General features: G+C 42.0%; 1 protein-coding gene across 1 annotated transcript; it reads right to left on the reverse strand.

Moving 5' to 3' along the window:
- Positions 1-5087: 5087 nt before the first annotated feature.
- Positions 5088-11958, reverse strand: VSTM5 (V-set and transmembrane domain containing 5). The gene is made up of 4 exons (XM_073329137.1): positions 11646-11958; positions 6818-7147; positions 6589-6726; positions 5088-5131 (listed from the first exon to the last, which is right to left on the reverse strand). The coding sequence occupies exons 1-4, from the start codon at positions 11956-11958 to the stop codon at positions 5088-5090; spliced, it is 825 nt and encodes a 274-aa protein (XP_073185238.1).
- Between the last annotated feature and the right edge of the window lie 7568 nt (positions 11959-19526).

Genomic DNA, 19526 nt, shown 5'->3' on the forward strand with positions numbered 1-19526 from the left:
ATTATCCCACCATTAGCACCTGAGACATAATTCCGGCGTCGTTTAGCTTTGCCCAACCTTACTGGCAATGATGGTACACGCAGAGAAACTCTTTTATTTCATAAATGGGTCTCTCCATAAAGGGAGACCGACAGGTTAAATTTGGATTAAAATGTAGGATTCTTGTAAGATATACGGTAAAAATGCTACTATTTTTATAAACTACTGCAGCTACTCTTTAAATCAGTGGCTCTCAAACTTTTGTACTGGTGACCCCTTCCACATAGCAAGTTTCTGTGTGCGACCCCCCCCCACCTTATAAATTAAAAACACTTGTTTACATATTTAACACCATTATAAATGCTGGAGGCAAAGCGGGGCTTGGGGTGGAGGCTGACAGTTCGCAACCCTCCCCCTTTGAGAACCCCTGCTTTAAATATTCCTGGGCTGTTTAGAACCCACCCATTACAGTATTCAGCTAGTGCACTAGAATCTGGAAGTGGGTGACAGCACCTATAAGCAAAATTGAATAGTCGAGGGGAGAGACACTAAATCAATATTTCATTAACCAAAATGAAAGAAATGCAAAATTGTGAAAAGTTTTCATGCTGTTATAATGCATTTTAAATCTTCAAATTGTCCCTTTTTAATACTTCATCATAGCATTTTTAGTATTGTAACTCAAAGGTATAGCTGCAAATAGCCTTTCTTAGTGCATTACTGTACATATATGCATTTGCTGAGTAGTCCCTGTAATTGTTAAGGGGGCAAATATCAGTCAATGAGATGACATTTTGGTATTTCCTATTTCTCTTATTCTGTTTTGTTCGCTGATGTCCAACATCAGTACTATATGCACTTGGATTGTCTTAGTGATAAACTTCACATTTAAGGCTTAAATCTTTAAGGATAAAGCCACAAAAGCAACCAAAATGTTCACACAACAAAAACTGCAGACTGTTCTGTAACGTTATCAGTATTATGCTGTATGTGTACATGGTCACTGTAAAGCACTTTGTGAGGAAGGATGCTATACAAACAGACCAAAACTCAAGTCCTCTTTGTGCCATATGTTGTTTTTTCTCATAGTCAAAGATTTTCCCAATGTATGGTGTACTTTCTGCAAGAATAAATTTCAGATACACTTCTCTTTTTTCAGGGGATGAAGCTCTAGGCACTACATCTCTGAAGTAATAAAGACTTGTCCACATCCTTGCAGTCTATTGTAGCAGATATGAGGGAAAAAAGGAATCCCTATGATGCCCCCTGAATATGATATGTACTCAGTGGGTGCCAGTGAGGAAATTAATACAATATAGCCTGAAAGACACTGGTAGTTAAATCTTTTATAAAGCTTATTTGTGTGTTTTTCTTTTATGGCTCAGATACTTTCTTGCAGGCCAAAATTTGTAGTCTATTTTCTAGTTATTCCTGGTTTGGTCTGCTCTACTTAGCTTTAAGAGAAGGGGCAGTAGGAATGTCCACAACATAAAAATGTAGCGCAATTTTATCATTCAAGTAAATTTTGTATCTTATTGCTTCTGTGATTTTCACCTATAAATTAGGCACATATATTTGTGAAATGGATTTTAAAAGTAACAAATCCTGAAGGCTTCAGCAGTGAGAGTCTTGCTTTACCGATATTAAGGTGTGTCCGTGCTGCTGTCAGGAAGATTTGGAATCACATTATCCATTAGTGAAACACAGTGCAGCACAATAGTAAGTGATGGATACTAAGAGTCCAGCAGAAACTTCAGGGAGCAGGCAAAACGTAATAACCTGAATTAGAATCTGGCTAGAACAGTAAGGCTTCCTCCTGTGTCTGTGTCCACCCCTCCGCTTTACAGAAAACGCCATGGGATTTTTCGTGACTGCACTTGGGTAAACTTAAAGTTTATGTTTCATCTGAAAGTTGGCAACTCAAGTAGCATAATCCTCCTCCCTGCTCCATGCTGGCATGTTGATTCAAAACCAATGGGGAAAAATCCCACTTCCTGAATCCTTAACAACACTTCCTGTACACTTGGGTGTTGCTTGTAGGTCTGCCTGATTCCAGATCTGTCCTTACGCTGTGTGGTGGCAGGACTGCATGATGTTACATGTTTGTTTTTCTTTCCAAGTTGCTTAGCAGGTTACAGTTTTGAATGCATTCTTTCATGTGTTTCAGGTACCATCTCTGCAGACCACAGCAACTCCCCTGAAACTTATGACATTCTTTTTGTGATGTTTTATTACAATGATAAAATCTTACATGAAAGGAAGTTTTTTTCTAGTGGTTAGGACACTAGTCCAGCATGTGAAAGACCTGGGTTCAAGTCCCTATTCTATCACAACCCTCTTATGTGACCTTGGGCAAGTTACTTAAGGCCAGCTTTGTAAAGGTATTTAGATGCTTTAAGAAGCAGATAGGTGCCTACTGGGATTTTCAAAAGTGCCTCACTTCCATCGATTTCAATTTGTAAAATGGCAATAATAGCACTTCCCAACCTCCCAGAAGTGTTGTGTGGATAAATACATTAAAGAGCATGAGGAACTTAGATACTATGATAATAAGGACCATATAAGTATTTAAGATTATAGATATCAGTTCAGATACAGACTGATCTAGTGTGTCTCAACATTTTCAAGGTTTATTTCATAATGTAGTATTCCTCTCTTCTTACAAAAACAAGATACAGTACTGTAATTTAGATTTTAATGCTTTTAAACTTAAGTAAACAAACTTTTAGTGCTTTCTGTTTCAAAGAGCCAGTATTATTCCACCCAGAAGACCTATATAATAACCTTAAGTGCAGCACACAAATACAGTCCAGTATTTGTTAGTTCATTTAATATTTGCTTACAAAAAATAAAAGCAAAGGACGCTTTGCTGTAATTTAAAACGTAAATTCTGAAAAAACACCACCACCTTGTTAAGCAGCTCTCCCATACAAGATAGACTCAATCGTTCCCTGGCCTGAGTTTGTGGAATCCATGGCACTTTGTACCACTCTGGATTAAGCTCCATGTCACTTTTTGACCCCACCAGAAATTTTCTGACTGTTCTAATCATAGTCTATTGACGGTGTCACCTTCTGTACATTTGCATTGTTCATTGTTTAAGAACTTTCCATAAGATTGTTAAGTGTGCATTGAGATCATGGAACAATCATAGAATCACAGAACTGGAAGGGACCTCGAGAGGTCATCTAGTCCAGTCCCCTGCACTGAAGGCAGGACGAAGTATTATCTAGACCATCCCTGACAGGTGTTTGTCCAATCTGCTCTTAAAAATCCCCAGTAATGGAGATTCCACAACCTCCCTAGGCAATTTATTCCAGTGCTTAACCACTCTGACATTTAGGAAGTTTTTCCTAATGTCCAACCTAAACTGCCCTTGATGCAATTTAAGTCCATTGCTTCTTGTCCGATTCTCAGAGGTTAACAACAATTTTTCTCCCTCCTCCTTGTAACAACCTTTTATGTGCTTGAAAACTGTTATCATGTCCCCTCTCAGTCTTCTCTTCTCCAGACTAAACAAACCCAATTTTTTCAATCTTCCCTCATGGATCATGTTTTCTAAACCTTTAATAATTTTTGTTGCTCTTCTCTGGACGTTCTCCAATTTGTCCACATCTTTCCTGAAATGTGACACCCAGAACTGGACACAATACTCCAGTTGAGGCCTAATCAGCGCGGTGTACAGCAAAACAATTACTTCTCTTGTCTTTTTTACAATACTCCTGCTAATACATCCCAGAATGATGTTTGCTTTTTTTCAGCAGTGTTACACTGTTGACTCATATTTAGCTTGTGATCCACCATGACCCCAGATCCCTTTCTGCAGAACTCCTTTCTAGGCAGTCATTTCCCATTTTGTATGTATGCAACTGATTGTTCCTTCCTAATTGGTGTACTTAGTGTTTGTCCTTATTGAATTTCATCCTATTTGCTTCAGACCATTTCTCCAGTTCATTTTGAATTTTAATCCTATCCTCCAAAGCACCTGCAACCCCTCCCAGCTTGGTATCATCCGCAAACTCTCTGTGCCATTATCTAAATCACTGATGAAGACATTGAACAGAACAGGACCCAGAACCGACCCCTCCGGGACCCCACTCATTATGCCCTTCCAGCATGACTGTGAACCACTGATAACTATTCTCTGGCAACGATTTTCCAATGAGTTATGCACCCATCTTCTAGTAGCTCCATCTAGGTTGTATTTCCCTAGTTTGTTTATGAGAAGGTCATGCAAGACAGTATCAAAAGTCTTACTAAAGTCAAGATATACCACATCTACCACTTCCTCCCTATCTATAAGGCTTGTTACCCTGGCAAAGAAAGCTATCAGGTTGGTATGACACAATTTGTTCTTGACAAATCCATGCTGACTGTTATTTATCAACTTATTATCTTCTAGGTGTTTGCAATGTAAACAATCATAAAGAGACTGAGTGATGGAACTTCAACCATGGGGTCATTGGCTCAAATTCACTTTTGTCTCATGATGAATTATAATAGTCTTCAGAGGCTTCAGCGAATTCTTTTTGCCTGAAGATAGCAGCATAATATGTAGTATACAGTATACTGTCCTTAATTTTTTTAAATTAATAATTTAATACATTAATGCATAATTACAACATGTGAAAGAATGTTGAGGTCTAGTCTGCTGCCTATTTGTGATGGGAAACTTGCATTAGCTGGGATGCTTATTAGCACAACAAATGTCTGTTAAGACCCTAACCAAGTCCTTTTTATATTTCCCAGTATTACGTAGCCAATGTAGTATGATCGGTTTGTTTTTTTGAGAGAGATACAGGCTATAGATCTTATTATATAGACCATAAATAGTGCCCAAGCTCAACAAAGAAAGCAGTCTGTTCACTTTGACCTTGTCCAGTGTAAATGGTAGAACTGAAATCTTCACAGTTGCAAGAGGCTCCATACATACAGCTCTGATTCCATCTCCAATTGACGTTCGTCTTATTTCCAAGTCAGGAAGTTTCTATATCAGTCATATTAAAAAACGATTGTATAAAAACTTTACCTTTTGTGGGTTCCCCCCCTTTCCTTTACCATTATTTTTTCTTGAGGTAGAAATGTTATTTGTTATGAAATGTTCTTGGCTAACACTCAATGGTTTGCAGTTCAATCTCTTCAGCTGTTCTTTCTGCAAATAAAAAAAGAAATGTATTGATCTGAAAATCAATTAGAAGACCAACATTCCAAAATTAACAATCCACCTAATGTTAATATCAGAGCTGCTCTGAACCTTTTGTCATTAGTACAAACTTGCTCAGACATGATTACTCTGGGATTGTATATTATTTTTTAAATTTAGTAAAGGTATTTAAAAATATTTCAGTTAACCACATACACTGCCCCTCACCATGTTTAAAAACATAAACGATACTGGTTTCTTCAAAGAGAAGACCACTAAGATACCATAACCTGTTGTGGCTGACTATACACTGTCATCCCCAAATTTGGCCAGCCAGATAAGGGTTGCACTTTACTCTGATGTTTACAAAGCTCTGGCTCTGGCAGAATGCCTGCACTGGCTGGTTTCAGAGCAGGTGGACCTTCTCTGAACAAACTCCTTAAATCAGGACTCACAGCAAAAATAGCATTAGATTGCAAATTCCTTGATGGAAGATGGGGGAAGGGGTGGAATCTCAGAACTGAGCTCTATTTAGACCATTCCCCTGGGTGAGGTCCTGAAGCTGATGGATCATTGGGTTGGTCTGATACAACAAATTTTGTTTGCTGTTGAGTCAAATATCCTATTTTCTGCATCTGTGCCCACAGGGGAGTATGTTGTACAAAATGGCCGTCCCCTAAGAGGCTGAGTAAATGTTCAGCTTAGGTAAACCATGGCAATGTATATTTAGTGCACATAATGAAAGAGTTTTCAGCTGCAACAGCAGTTGCAGAAATACGTTGTGTATGTATGAAAACCTTTTGGGGTCTTACAAGCATAGAAGTAAGAGATGAAAGAGACCTACTGGACCAAATTTATCCCTTCTATAACTCACTGACTTTAGCAGAGTTAAAAAAAAAGATGATTTGGACCACACTGCCTCAGAACTTAAACTTTCTTTATTTGTGTGGTAAAAGGTCTATTTTTCCAGCTTGGTCACAATTAAAAAATTTAAATTGTACCCAGATAGGCAAAAATACCGACTTTTTACCAACAGGAAAAAGCCACTGGAAGGTCTGCACTGAGAAGAAAGATGGTTGAGGGCCTCAAACTAGTGAAGCGTTGGGTAGGACCTGGGTACAGAAGGAAGCATATTCTCTGTAGCATAATCTGGTATCATCTTGGCTTGTTACTCAGCCAGTACAAAAGTTGCCTGAAGCGTTGCAATTCAGAGTTGTTTCTGACAGTACATTTCCTAGTGTTTTTTTTAAAAAAAAGTCTAATTATAAGTAGGACTTTTAACAATAGCGAGCAGTCTTCACTGGCCTACATTAGAGGCTTGATCTTGAGGATCAGTAACTCTCATTGAAGTCAGTGGGAGGTATCGATGCTCAGCACCTCCCAGGACCAAATCACAAGTGAACAAATGTTCATAATTTAGGCATGGAAATCTCATTACATGATGATGTCCACACTCAGAAAATTACCTTTAAACTTGTCTCTCTTATTCTGGAATAGATGCACAGATTTATTACAGAACCACATGCAGCAGACTAAAACTGCAGACACAGCAGTGAGAAATGCAAAGAAGACAGCTACAAAATGTAAATCTTCATAGATAATCTCTAAGGGGGGAAAAACATAACATTATGAAGTTGGTCATGAGCACATATATATTTAAATGGTAGAATAAAAGAACTATTGATTAGTTCATACCATAGACAGTTAATACGATGGTGCCGTAGATGTTGGTTCCCAACTCTTCTGTTATGGTGACAACATAATAGCCAGCATCTCTCACGCCTACATTCAGAAGCTGTATAGAGCCATTTTCATAAGTATTCACTCGGTCCTTGTAACTTTTGGATATGTTAGTATAACTCCCCGGTTTCCACTCCACAATTTTGTTGGTGCCCCAACTCGACACATGCTTCCACTCAATGGAGACTATGCCTTTGCAAGAATATTCAACAGAGAGGAGAATATTTTGTGCCACAGTGGCGTTTATGTTGGGTTGCGGGACTAGTAAAGATACTCCTCCTTGGGCTGAAAAACAAGGGAGGGTTGGGCAGTGAGTGCTGATGCAGTACTACAGCAAGCATGACTTATAGTGAGGGCAGTTCATACATTATATTAGAGTGATCAGCATGACAGTGGCTAATGGTCAGGAACAGATCAGATTTCAGACTAATGCCAGGCTTAAACAATACTGTAGCATTCCTCCTTTAAGGTAGAGGGAAGAGAGGTACAGATTTTCCTAAGTGACTAGTGATTTTATTATGTACCTCAGTCTTTGGGTGCCCAACTGGAGACACCTTGATGGTGCCTAAGGGTGGATGCTCAGCATTCTCTGAAAACTGGGCCCCTTTAAGGTGTCTCAAGTTAGGAAGCCAAAATCACTATTTACTTTAAGAAACTGTTATTTTTGCTTCCTGGTTTGTTTTCAGTTTATCTATCTTAGGAACTTACGTGGTCCCATCACGGTAGTATCAGACTGTCTCACAATTTTTTCATGTATTTATCCTCACAACATCCCTTTGAGGTACGTAAGTGTAATAATTCCACTTTACAGAGAGGGAACTGAAAGACTAAGTGACTAACCCAAGGTCACAAAGGAAGTCTGCGGTAAAGGAAGAAACTGAACTTGATTGTCCCAAGTCATAGAATATCATAGAATCATAGAATATCAGGGTTGGAAGGGACCCCAGAAGGTCATCTAGTCCAACCCCCTGCTCGAAGCAGGACCAATTCCCAGTTAAATCATCCCAGCCAGGGCTTTGTCAAGCCTTACCTTAAAAACCTCTAAGGAAGGAGATTCTACCACCTCCCTAGGTAACGCATTCCAGTGTTTCACCACCCTCTTAGTGAAAAAGTTTTTCCTAATATCCAATCTAAACCTCCCCCAGGGAGGAGTCTAGCACTCTAACCCTGAACCACCCTTCCTCTCCATAAACACAGAATCAGGAGTTTTCAGGCTTTTCAGAGCGTGCACCACACCTTAATACACAGATTGTTTCATGTATGACCTCTCATTACGTCCGTGATGACAATCACATCCCAGTGGCAACTAGAGAAAATGCAGACATGCAAAAGTAATCTTAGGTTCATGTATTTTAAACTTCTTTTAATACAGTTTAGCAGCTGGAAATGAGGAAGATGAGGCATCACCAGGTGACCAGCCAGCTCTTTTTTGCAACGTCACTAAGTTCTTTGCTAACCACAGTTTGGGAACTATGAATCTATAGACTTTTCAATGTGCAATAGCTAGATGGCTCTGCTTCTCCTGAGGACTAAGAGAAAACAATTACACAAACAAAAAGCTTCACTTTTTCCTTGGATTAGGGATGGGTGCTGTTGTGGGGAGATTGTGGTGTTTAGAAGTTGCTTGTAATTATTAGAATTGGGAGCACTGGCTGCTGGGAGTCTGAAAGGACAGGAAACAGGAAGGAGGAGGAGGAGCTGAGGGGTTGGGAGAGAGAACAGAGGGTGCAGCAGCAGCTTGGTAAAGAGGTTTCCACTTTGAAAATAAAATCCTGTTGAAGCTTGTTAGTACCTTGCCTGGTTGATACAGCAGAGATGCAGCTTCCTCTTAAAAATCAGATGCTCACGCAACTGATTAAGTTTAAAAGCAGACATTTCAGGTGAATTTCAATTTCTCCTCTTCTCTCTCCCAATTGCCAGAGAAAAACAATCAGCAAACACATTGTCTCCTTCCCTTTACAGCTCGAATTTCCTTCTTCTGGAGTTTGGCAAAGAGATATACATGCTTATGTGCTATACTGCTACAATTTTAAAATGATTTAGAAGAGATTTAGCAGACCAATTTGATTATAGAAAAAGCAACGGCTACCTGCCAATGGAACTGAAGTTAAAATCCATCCTCAGCAACAGTTAGGGAAAATTCTTCTATCAAAGAAAACCACCTGTGGATTTTCCTACTGTTTACAAATTGCACCACACAACAGTGAATCCCATTTCAGGTCATCGTCCACTTATCACATAAATATGGGTGTTGTGGCTTTGGCTATGGGATCTGGATACTGTGGATTTGGGGGGGAAGGGGAGGAAGGAAGCTGAGAGATCAGGGGTAGGGGAGGAGAGAAATAATCCAAAAAGCAGACATTCAATTGAATGGAGAAACCTGAAGACAGCACTGCCTAACAATGACTTTGGGCTGATACTGTGTGATTGTAATGTGATATAGCAAGCAACAAAAGGCCAATGCAATTTTGGGCAGCAGAGACAAAGGTATCATATTACAGAGAGGGTAGCGGGCGCCTTATTATTGACTAACTGGAGAGAATTCAGAGAAAAGCAACAAAAATGGTCAGAGGACTGGAGGGCATTTAAACCAAAATGGGACAGTGCACAAGTAATTGTACTATTCTAGGGAACAATCCTGCACTGGCCAAGGATGGGTCTAGGTCACCTACTGTAATAGTTTGGTTCCCTCTCTATTTTCTACATCCAGTAACAATGACCTTCGATTGCTGTAACCAGCACTTTTAAAACTTTCCACCCAAAGGCCTCGGACAATAGGAGTTTCTCTCTGGTGTTTAAAACGTATATATTGTCTGGAGCCCGCTAAGAGTCTGATTGTGCAGCCCTTACTTGCCAGTGAGTATCACTTACTCGTGAGAATATTCTCATCTTTGGGGATCAGCTCTGTAATTATGATCTGCTTGGTAGTCTTAGGCTGCATTTTCCAGCACTTCAGTCTCGATTCCCATTTGTTTGAAAAGGACTGAGGCCACGTCTACACTACAAACTTTGGTCGATGCAACTTATAGATTCATAGATTCATAGATATTTAGGTCAGAAGGGACCATTATGATCATCTAGTCTGACCTCCTGCACAATGCAGGCCACAGAATTTCACCCACCACTCCTAAAAAAGACCTCACACCTATCTCTGTGCTATTGAAGTCCTCAAATTGTAGTTTGAAGACCTCAAGGAGCAGAGAATCCTCCAGCAAGTGACCCGTGCCCCATGCTACAGAGGAAGGCGAAAAACCTCCAGGGCCTCTTCCAATCTGCCCTGGAGGAAAATTCCTTCCCGACCCCAAATATGGCGATCAGCTAAACCCTGAGCATATGGGCAAGATTCATCAGCCAGATACTACAGAAAATTCTTTCCCGGGTAACTTGGATCTTACCTCATCTAAAAACCCATCACAGGCCATTGGGCCTATTTACCATGAATATTTAATTACCAAAACCATGTTATCCCATCATACCATCTCCTCCATAAACTTATCGAGTTTAATCTTAAAGTTATATCAGCATAAAGCCGCCGCAGGTCGTATATTGCTTGTGTGCATGCATACTTGTGGTGGCGCTGTGTGTAGTCCCCAGGAGTGCTTGTGTCAGAGGACCATGGTTAGGTATCCTGGTGTGCAACCTGCAATCATCCAGCTCACTGTCTTTTGGGGAATTTGGCAATGCTTGGTGGAGCAGAAAGAGTAGCTCAAGGGTAACTGGGCGCAAAGGGCCAACTTCTCAATGTGCAACTGTCTCCAGCCCATAGTGTCATCTATATCTGTAATTTTTGTGCTTTTTAAAAAATCTCAGGAACCTGCAGAGCCCTCTTTGTTTCTGCCATCTCTGACTGAAGCATGGAGCCTGTGCAGTTCTGTACTATTGTCATAAGCATTGAAAGCACAGGATGCACAATCCACCAGTATTTGCAGAGCCATAAGAAGACCGGAATCAGTGTGGAACATGACAATTTCTTGGAGGACGGATTGCTCTAAGACAGAGCAAGAACCAATTCAAGGTTGTTGGTAGTGTTCACAGAGCAGCTGCAGACAGTGGAGTGCCACTTCTGGGCCCAAGAAATGAGGAGTGACTGGTGGGATCCCATCATAACGCAGGGGTGGAATGAAGAACAGTGGCTGCAGAACTTACAGATGTGCAAGGCTACATTCCTGGATCTGGGTGCTGGGTTCATTCCAACCGTCCAGCACAAGGACACCAAAATAAGAGCTGCACAGACAGTGGAGAAGCGAGTGGCGATCATGCTGTGGAAACTGGCAATGCCAGATTGCTACTGGTCAATGCAAAATCATTTTGAAGTCAGAAAATCCACTGTGGGTGCTGTTGTCATGCAAGTGTGCAGGACCCATTAATCATCCGCTGCAATGCAGGACTGTGACTCTCGGCTTTGTGCAGGACAGAGTGGATGGATTTGCAGCAATGGGGTTCCTGAACTGCATGGGAGCAATAGATGCCACATATGTCCCTATTTTAGTACCAGACTACCTTGTCACAGAGTACAACAGAAAGAGCTACTTTTCTGTGGCTATGCAAGAACTGGTGGATCACCAAGGAAGCTTCACCAACATCCCTATGCCCAGTGCCCCCCGTACCCGTTATGCCCAGCACCCCCCCCCCAAATTCCCCCACCATAAAGGCACAGTGCCTTGCACACCAATACCGCTGCCCAACACCCCCCTATAGCCCCACCACAACTGCCCAACACCCCACACAGAACCACCCACTCCCTAGTGCCCCAACACACACAGATCCCGGGAATCACTCCAACCCCTTGGGAGCAATGCAATCAGCCAGGCCTCCTCTACCTCCGCCTCATCCTTGCTGTTCACCCCGGGGGCCTGTGGCTCAGTCTCCTTGGAGGTATCCGTGGTGGTCTGTGGGGTGGTAGTGGGGTCTCTCCTATGTTTGTCATGCAGCTCTTTGTAAAAGCAGCAGGTTTGTGGCTTGGTACCAGATTGACTGTTGGCCTCCCTGGCCTTCTGATACGCCTGATGCAGTTCCTTTGCTTTCATGCAGCACGAGTGCTGGTCCCTGTTGTACCCCTTCTGCATCCCCCACGCAATCTGCTCATAGATGTCCATGTTTCTACAGCTTGTCCATATCTGTGCTTGTGGAGCTGCTTCTCCCCACAGGCGCAGGAGATCCAGTATCTCCTATCTACTCCAAGCTAGAGCACATTTGGAGAGTGTAGCCGGCATGGTCAACTGGGCAGTTGCACGTAACAAAGGAGATCTGCTCGATGTGCTCGCCAAGCTGGACAATCAGGAAAAGGCATTGCAAAAACTTGTGGGGATTTAAAGCGGGGAGCGAGGGGGTTTCCAGTCTCCATGACCCCTGGGCAATGGAGTTCACAATTGTGACCAGAGTGGTCAGCGTCAGGCATTGTGGGACAGCTGCTAGAGGACTGTTAGGGTCAACATAAGTAATGCAGTGTCTACATTCTCACTGCATCAACCTCAGTACATCACTCATGGCTCAACACCACTCAGGGAGGTTGTGTTACTGCATCGCTGTAATGGGGTACTTACACTGGTAGGAGACAAATTAAGTGTAGCCACATGAACAATTAGGTCAATGCAAAGCAGCTTATATTGACCTAACTTTGTAGTGTAGACCAGGCCTGAATGACAATCTCTGAATTTTCTGGATCAGAGGTGCGGAGTCAACTTGATTATCTACTGTGTTGGTTCCTTGACATCTTTAACAGTTCTCACTTATAACTGGAAAAACTAGGTGTGGCTATAAACCTATGTAACTAACGCTATAATGTAAAAGGCTGTTTGTTTTGGCAGGCATGGGTGAATATCTGCCAGTGGGTGGGGTTTTCACATATACTCTCCTGGCAAACACCTTCAGTGTTTAGCTCATACCTTACACATATGTGGGTTTCTGCTTACACATTTTATCTACCATGTGCCTCTTGGTTGTCTCATTCTGAAACAGTTTACTAGCTATTTTGTTAGAGAACAGATCATAGACTAGCACAGTGGCTGAGATTCAAATCCTTATGAGCCACACAAGGTCCCATGCAAGTCAACAGCAAAACTCTCTCTGACTGATGCTATGGACACATGGCATATTTAAAAACTAGTGTATCAACTTGATAACTGTTATATGTATTATTATGGGTAAGCTAGTGACTATATCCCTGGCTCAGTGGAGGAGTTATCAGGTTTCCTGAAGGAATTAAAGTCATTGGGGGAATAATTAATCAAATTCCCAACACAGATAACAAGCCTGGGGACGTGTCACCCTGGGGGCGATAGTATAGACTGGTCTAGATACTGTAGAGAGTTCTGCCACACAAGACCTCCTTGATGTGAGGCAGTGGGTCGCTCGCCCAGTGTTGCTAACTCTCAACATTTTTTCATGAATGATGGGATTTTGGCTGGGGCTGACACTGCTCTGGCCATGAGGCCAGGATCTCCAGACCTACAGTGAATTTATTTGTTTGAGCTCTGCCTGAGGGGAAATCCCCTCTGATTGGCTGTCTGCCTTGCTTTCCCACCTCCTGGGGTTGAGTGACCAATCAGAGCTGCTGTAGGAAGAGCTCTTTCTCTCTCTCTCTCTCCATAGTAACCTGAAGTCATTCTCACAGAAGGGGAGGGGAGGAGGGAACAGAAAGAGCCCAACAGCTCAGCTGGCTCCCTCCTCCCGTCCTGTGAACAACAGAGGCAGGACAGCGCCTCCGCTCCCTGCCTCTGCCTCCCTGCAGCATCCAGCCCAGAAAGGGACAAAGGGGGGTGATGAGCCCCCTGGAGCTGCCCCACCACCTGGAAGGGGGAGAGGGACCCTGCTGCAGCAACCCCGGGTCTGGGAGAGGTGGGTGAAGAACCCCAGGAGGAGCAGAGGTGGGGCTGTGATGCGGGTAGGGTGGGGGGCAGGACTGGTTTGGAGACTGGGGGAAGAATTCATTGCTGGGAAGGGGATGGGCTGATGTGGGGGCTGAGAGCTCTGCAACAGAGGCTAAAATCACCACACGTGTTACTCTGGGAGATTTGGTGACACACACTGGGGATGGGCAGGGGAAGTTTAAAAATCAAAACAAACCAAAAAACCCACCACTATCTATCTATCTATCTATCTATCTATCTAATGATTTTTGGACCTATCTTATGATTCTGAGAAATTCTGAGTCATGACTTTTGAACCTTTGGGTTTGGCGATACTGCTCACCCTCAATCCAAGAATGGACTTGAGACTGTGACCAAGAAAGGCAGACCCTGAAGTACTTAATCCTACCAGAGTCCCTATATGGATGATGGATGTCTGCCTGGTAAGTCTTCAAATATTCAATTTGTTAAGAACATAAGAGTGGCCATACTGGGTCAGACCAAAGGTCCAACTAGCCCAGTATCCTGTCTTCTGGCAGTGGCCAATGCCAGGTGCTTCAGAGGGAATGAACAGAACAAGTAATTATCAAGTGATCCATCCCCATCCATTGCCCATTCCCAGCTTCTAGCAAACGGAGGTTAGGGACACCATCTCTGCCCATCCTGGCTAGTAGCCATTGATGGACTTGTCCTCCATGAATGTATCTAGTTCTTTTTTGAACCCTGTTATAGTCTATAGTCTTCGTTGTTTTTAAAGGTATGTTTTCTCTGTAATGCTTTTGTTCTGAATAACTGATACTTTGCTTTAGGAAAACTGGCTGGTCACTGATTAACCCTGTTATTGCCTCTGAGAGAACAGGACTGCAGGTGCTGAACTAAAGTCAGACCTGCTGAGATAATCATAGTAAATTAAAAGATTCTGCAGCCTAAGACTCTAAGGCTGGTAACTATGATAACAACCTTGCAGAACCTGTCTGTGTGTGTGTGTGTGTGTGTGTGTGTGTGTGTGTTTGTATGAATGAATGTGAGAATAAATATGAGATTGAATGGAATGTTACAGCTATAACTAACTGCTTACTATGATTCTTTCTGTATTCACAATAAATGTGGTATTTTGCCTTTTTCCCTTTAATAAGATCCTGCTGGTTTTTATTTTATTGGTACAACATTTTGGTGGAGAATTGCGAAAGGGGGAATATTGGTAAAAAACCTCAGTTATTGTAAATATTGGTGTGCACACCGCCAGCTCTAGTGAGCTAGGCATTTCTATTAGGTTAACCAGACCTGCTGGCCTCCGAGAAGGTAGCAGGAAAAACAGATTAAACCAGACCTGCTGGCCTCTGAGAAGGTAGCAGGGGACCTGCTGGCCTCCGAGAAGGTAGCAGGAAAAACAGATTAAACCAGACCTGCTGGCCTCCGAGAAGGTAGCAGGGGACCTGCTGGCCTCTGAGAAGGTAGCAGGAAAAACAGATTAAACCAGACCTGCTGGCCTCCGAGAAGGTAGCAGGGGACCTGCTGGCCTCCGAGAAGGTAGCAGGAAAAACAGATTAAACCAGACCTGCTGGCCTCCGAGAAGGTAGCAGGGGACCTGCTGGCCTCCGAGAAGGTAGCAGGAAAAACAGATTAAACCAGACCTGCTGGCCTCCGAGAAGGTAGCAGGAGACCTGCTGGCCTCCGAGAAGGTAGTAGGGAAAACAGATTAAACCAGACCTGCTGGCCTCCGAGAAGGTAGCAGGGGACCTGCTGGCCTCCGAGAAGGTAGCAGGAAAAACAGATTAAACCAGACCTGCTGGCCTCCGAGAAGGTAGCAGGGGACCTGCTGGCCTCCGAGAAGGTAGTAGGGAAAACAGATTAAACCAGACCTGCTGGCCTCCGAGAAGGTAGCAGGGGACCTGCTGGCCTCCGAGAAGGTAGCAGGGAAGAACAGGTTAACCGGACCTGCTGGCCTCCGAGAAGGTAGCAGGGAGAAACAGGTTAACCAGACCTGCTGGCCTCCGAGAAGGTAGCAGGGAGAAACAGGTTAACCAGACCTGCTGGCCTCCGAGAAGGTAGCAGGGGACCTGCTGGCCTCCGGGAAGGTAGCAGGGGAAAAACGCATAGATTAAGCTATGATTTCAGAATCTAGGCTGTGTCACTTGCTAAGTAATACCAGCAGTGACAAAGAGATTGAAATATCCATGTTAAGATGTTTAAAAGAAAACAGGGTAAGCCAGTACTAGAGGGAGGAATGGAGTCAGAAGGAACTCCAACCTCACCTTTTGTTAAAGAAATTACACCTTTTAAACAAATCCTTCAAAAATTTGGGCACAGTCCTTGGACTAAACAAGGCCTAGCTGATGTCTGCACTATTTCGGACCTAGAGGATAGATTGGCTCAGTATATCCTCATATACAAACCTTCTAGTGCTGCCAAAAGAGATGCAGCAGCAATTTGGTTGTTGTGGGAGGCATGTAAGGATTCTTCCCTCCGCTTGTCTTCATGTAAAGAGGAAAAGGCACAAATGGAAAAGGGAGCAGACAATAGGAAGGTGCTGGCTACAAATATCCAAAGCCAGCTGAAAATAGTGAAAGAGGCACTCCAGGAATACAAAAAGAGTGAAAAAGTTAACTCTGCAGAGGCTGGAGGGAGGCAGGTAAAGGGGGAGAAGGTCCTATGTACGGCACCCCCAGGCATAATTACAAAGAGAAAAGAGAGTAAAAAAAAAAAAAAAAAAAGTTAACTCTGCAGAGGCTGGAGGGAATTAAGCAGTTAAACTTTGTATTTCACCCAAACAACTTTTAACCGAAAATGTTAAAAAGGAAAAGTGTTAGAGCATTCTTGGTTTCTTTGCAGCCATTCTGAAAGAAAAATGGGCCCTTTTCCAAAGGAATGTCTGTAAATTAGCCAGGCAAAAATAAACTATCTGATTAAAATCATTTGACTGGACAATTTAGTCAAATTTGCTAAAAGAACATAAGAGGGTTCTATTGGAACTTAACTGCCTCAAATGTATAAAGGGAATGTAAGATGTAAAAAACAGAGCAGTGTGGAAGGGATGTTAAGGAAAAGAAAATGTGTATGTATCTGTCTGTGTGTGTGTAAATATGTAAAGTTCTAAGGACCAGTTAGTTTTGTTTTTGTTAATGCCACTAAAAATCCATTTGACTCTTTAATTCAAAGTTGCAAAACTGACAGACCTTTTTGCTAGACACAGGTAATTAGTGTTGTTTGGCTTTGGGATTTGGCATTTAACCCTTAAAAGGTAACTCAATGCTTTACAAAATTTAAAATGTTTTTAAGTTGTGGCTGCAGCAGGGCAGTCAAAATCAGGAGAATATAAAAAAAAAATAAATTTGGGATTCTTTTTGTTTGTTTGTTTTTTGTTTGTTTGTTTTTGTAACAAAACAGCAGATGAGAGTTGTAGTAAAAAAATAAAAATAAAAAAAGACAGTGCCTCTCTGAAGCAACAGCAGGGGTGAGGTGCACAAAACAAAAAGAAGCAATGTTAGAAATACTGAGTCTTAAAATGGCTCTGAGTAATCAGACTGTCACTTTGATAAAGGTACATGAAAACTCTGTAAGCAAAAAAAAGAAATAGTGACACCTTATGTAAAAATGGATCTGGATAATGTTATAGAAGTTAAACTATGGAAGGAATGTGCATTTGCCCCAGAACATGTGCAGGGTATATTGTAGAAGGGGCAAAAGAAATGCAAACATACCATGCTACTTAATTAAAATGCTATTAGGGCTCCAAAGGGAGCCACAATAGGTTGGGTTTTCTTTTTCAGATTGCTGTGTGTTTTGGAAGCAGAAGTTAAAAGTAATCAAAACTCCGGTGAAAGTTGATTGTGTCCCTTTTAAGATAGAGTCTCTGAGCTGCTGATGGCTTTAAATCCAAAAGCAGGAAGTTTCTGTGAAAATGCAAATTACCTAAATGATAAAGGAAGGAAAGAACTAGCAGCACAAAGGAGCTGCAGATAAAGGACATACCTGGTCAGCAAACAAATTGTCTAAATAAAAGGCATGGGATAACAAGATAATTTTAATAAATTTAATGATAATAAGTATCCCTGTAACAACGTATAGTGTGTATGATTTTTGGAAAAATCCTTTAAGGTCGTATGGTAATGATGCTTCTCAGTTATTACCTGTAAATACAACTTAAAGCTTAACACAGCAGGAAAAACATTATAAACTTGGTCTGCTGTATAAGAAGGAAAACTCAGGGATTTAATGACTAAACAGTGGTATAATTTCCCCATAACCCTTAAAAGATAAAAGCCTTTGAAACCTGGCCTGCCTATAGAACAAAAACAGGAAAATATGGGGGCAATTTCTCTGTTTTGCCTGCAATCAGCAAGGGTATTTGTAAAAGAAATATTTTAAGCAATAATCTGCCACCCCAAAAGGGGTAGAAACATGTTTTTTTGTCTTTCAGAAAATCAGGAAAAGCTGCCAGCTGAAAAGCAACCCAATACCACGAATCTACTGTCACAATAGAAATTGTGTTCTGTGTTCTATGTTTTGTCTTGTGTTTTGTGTTGTTGCTAGCACTGTTGTGTGTTTAAAAAAAAAATACTGAAGACCTGCAGGAACTTAAAAATAAATTAAGCTTTCTGTCCCAGCTACAGGACAGCCTGATACAAAAACAAGTACATGCCAATGTAGACTTGGTCCAAATTGGTCTGGGTAACCTAAAAGGCCAATGGAATCTTTAGTAATGGCTTAATACTACCACATGGCTTATCCATAAGAAAAAAAAAATATTAGAAATAGGAAACTACACAGCCATAGCTATGGGATGCACTGAAATGCAGATACTTGCACTAGCTACTTTGGAACACAAAATGTTCTGGGTCATATTGGGAAATATTAAGGGTTTGATGCATTTGTTAAAAAAGAAAGAGATCATTGTTTGACACTTATCAATATGAATGGATGCAATATGTTTCCAGTATTGTAAACCAGACTTGTTAATGGGAGAAATTGTTGTCAAAATTGCACACCAACAGTCCCTGGAGGCAAAGGTATTGAAGGTTAACCCACTCCCCATATTACACATGGGATCCTTTTGGCTACCCTGGAACTTGAGCCAGTGGGCTGGAGAGGGAGGAAAGCTATTGGACACTAGAGGTTGTACCGAATGGACTCCTCAAAAGTGGGTGTGCCTCACCTTGCCTGTTGCCCCAGAACCTTGTAGTAAAGATGCATCACTAGGATCATGTATGTGGCATGAATTGGAATCACAAACTCAAATTGCCTCACAGTACTTTCTCTTGAATAGGCTACATAGAAAGTGACACTGACGATTATAAATCTTAGTGTCAAAAGGGGGATTATGTTGGATCATATTAAAGAAGTTCTGTATTAAAATCACAAATGAGTTTGATTCCCCAGAGTTTAAATTCCAGGGTATTACTAATTAAGAGGTCTCTTGGTTTTTGGTACTCTTTCTCTCCCTCTATGTGTGAAACTTGCAAGCTGCTAACTGTGTTAGTACATTCTAAGACAGAGTCTGTTCTCAAAGCAGTTCACAGAGAGAGACACTCAAAACAATACTCTAACAACAGAAACAACACCCAGAGACTCCCCGCCCTTTTGTTGTATTAACAATTGTGATTAAAATAGAGATAGAGGATGTATGTGGATGGATGCTTGGTGTGGATAATAACTGAATGATCAGGGAGGTGCCAGCCTAAGAATCCAGTGTCCATTGGCTGAAGAAGGCGTCAACTGGAAATAACCAGAGGACCCCCCCCCCCCGGAGGGCAGACTGGAATCCACCCAACAGCCTCAAGGATGGGAGAACCAAAGAACAAGATAACATCTTGGAG

The sequence above is a fragment of the Lepidochelys kempii genome, chromosome 1 (assembly GCF_965140265.1).
Source record: "Lepidochelys kempii isolate rLepKem1 chromosome 1, rLepKem1.hap2, whole genome shotgun sequence".
Taxonomy (NCBI): Eukaryota; Metazoa; Chordata; order Testudines; family Cheloniidae; genus Lepidochelys; species Lepidochelys kempii.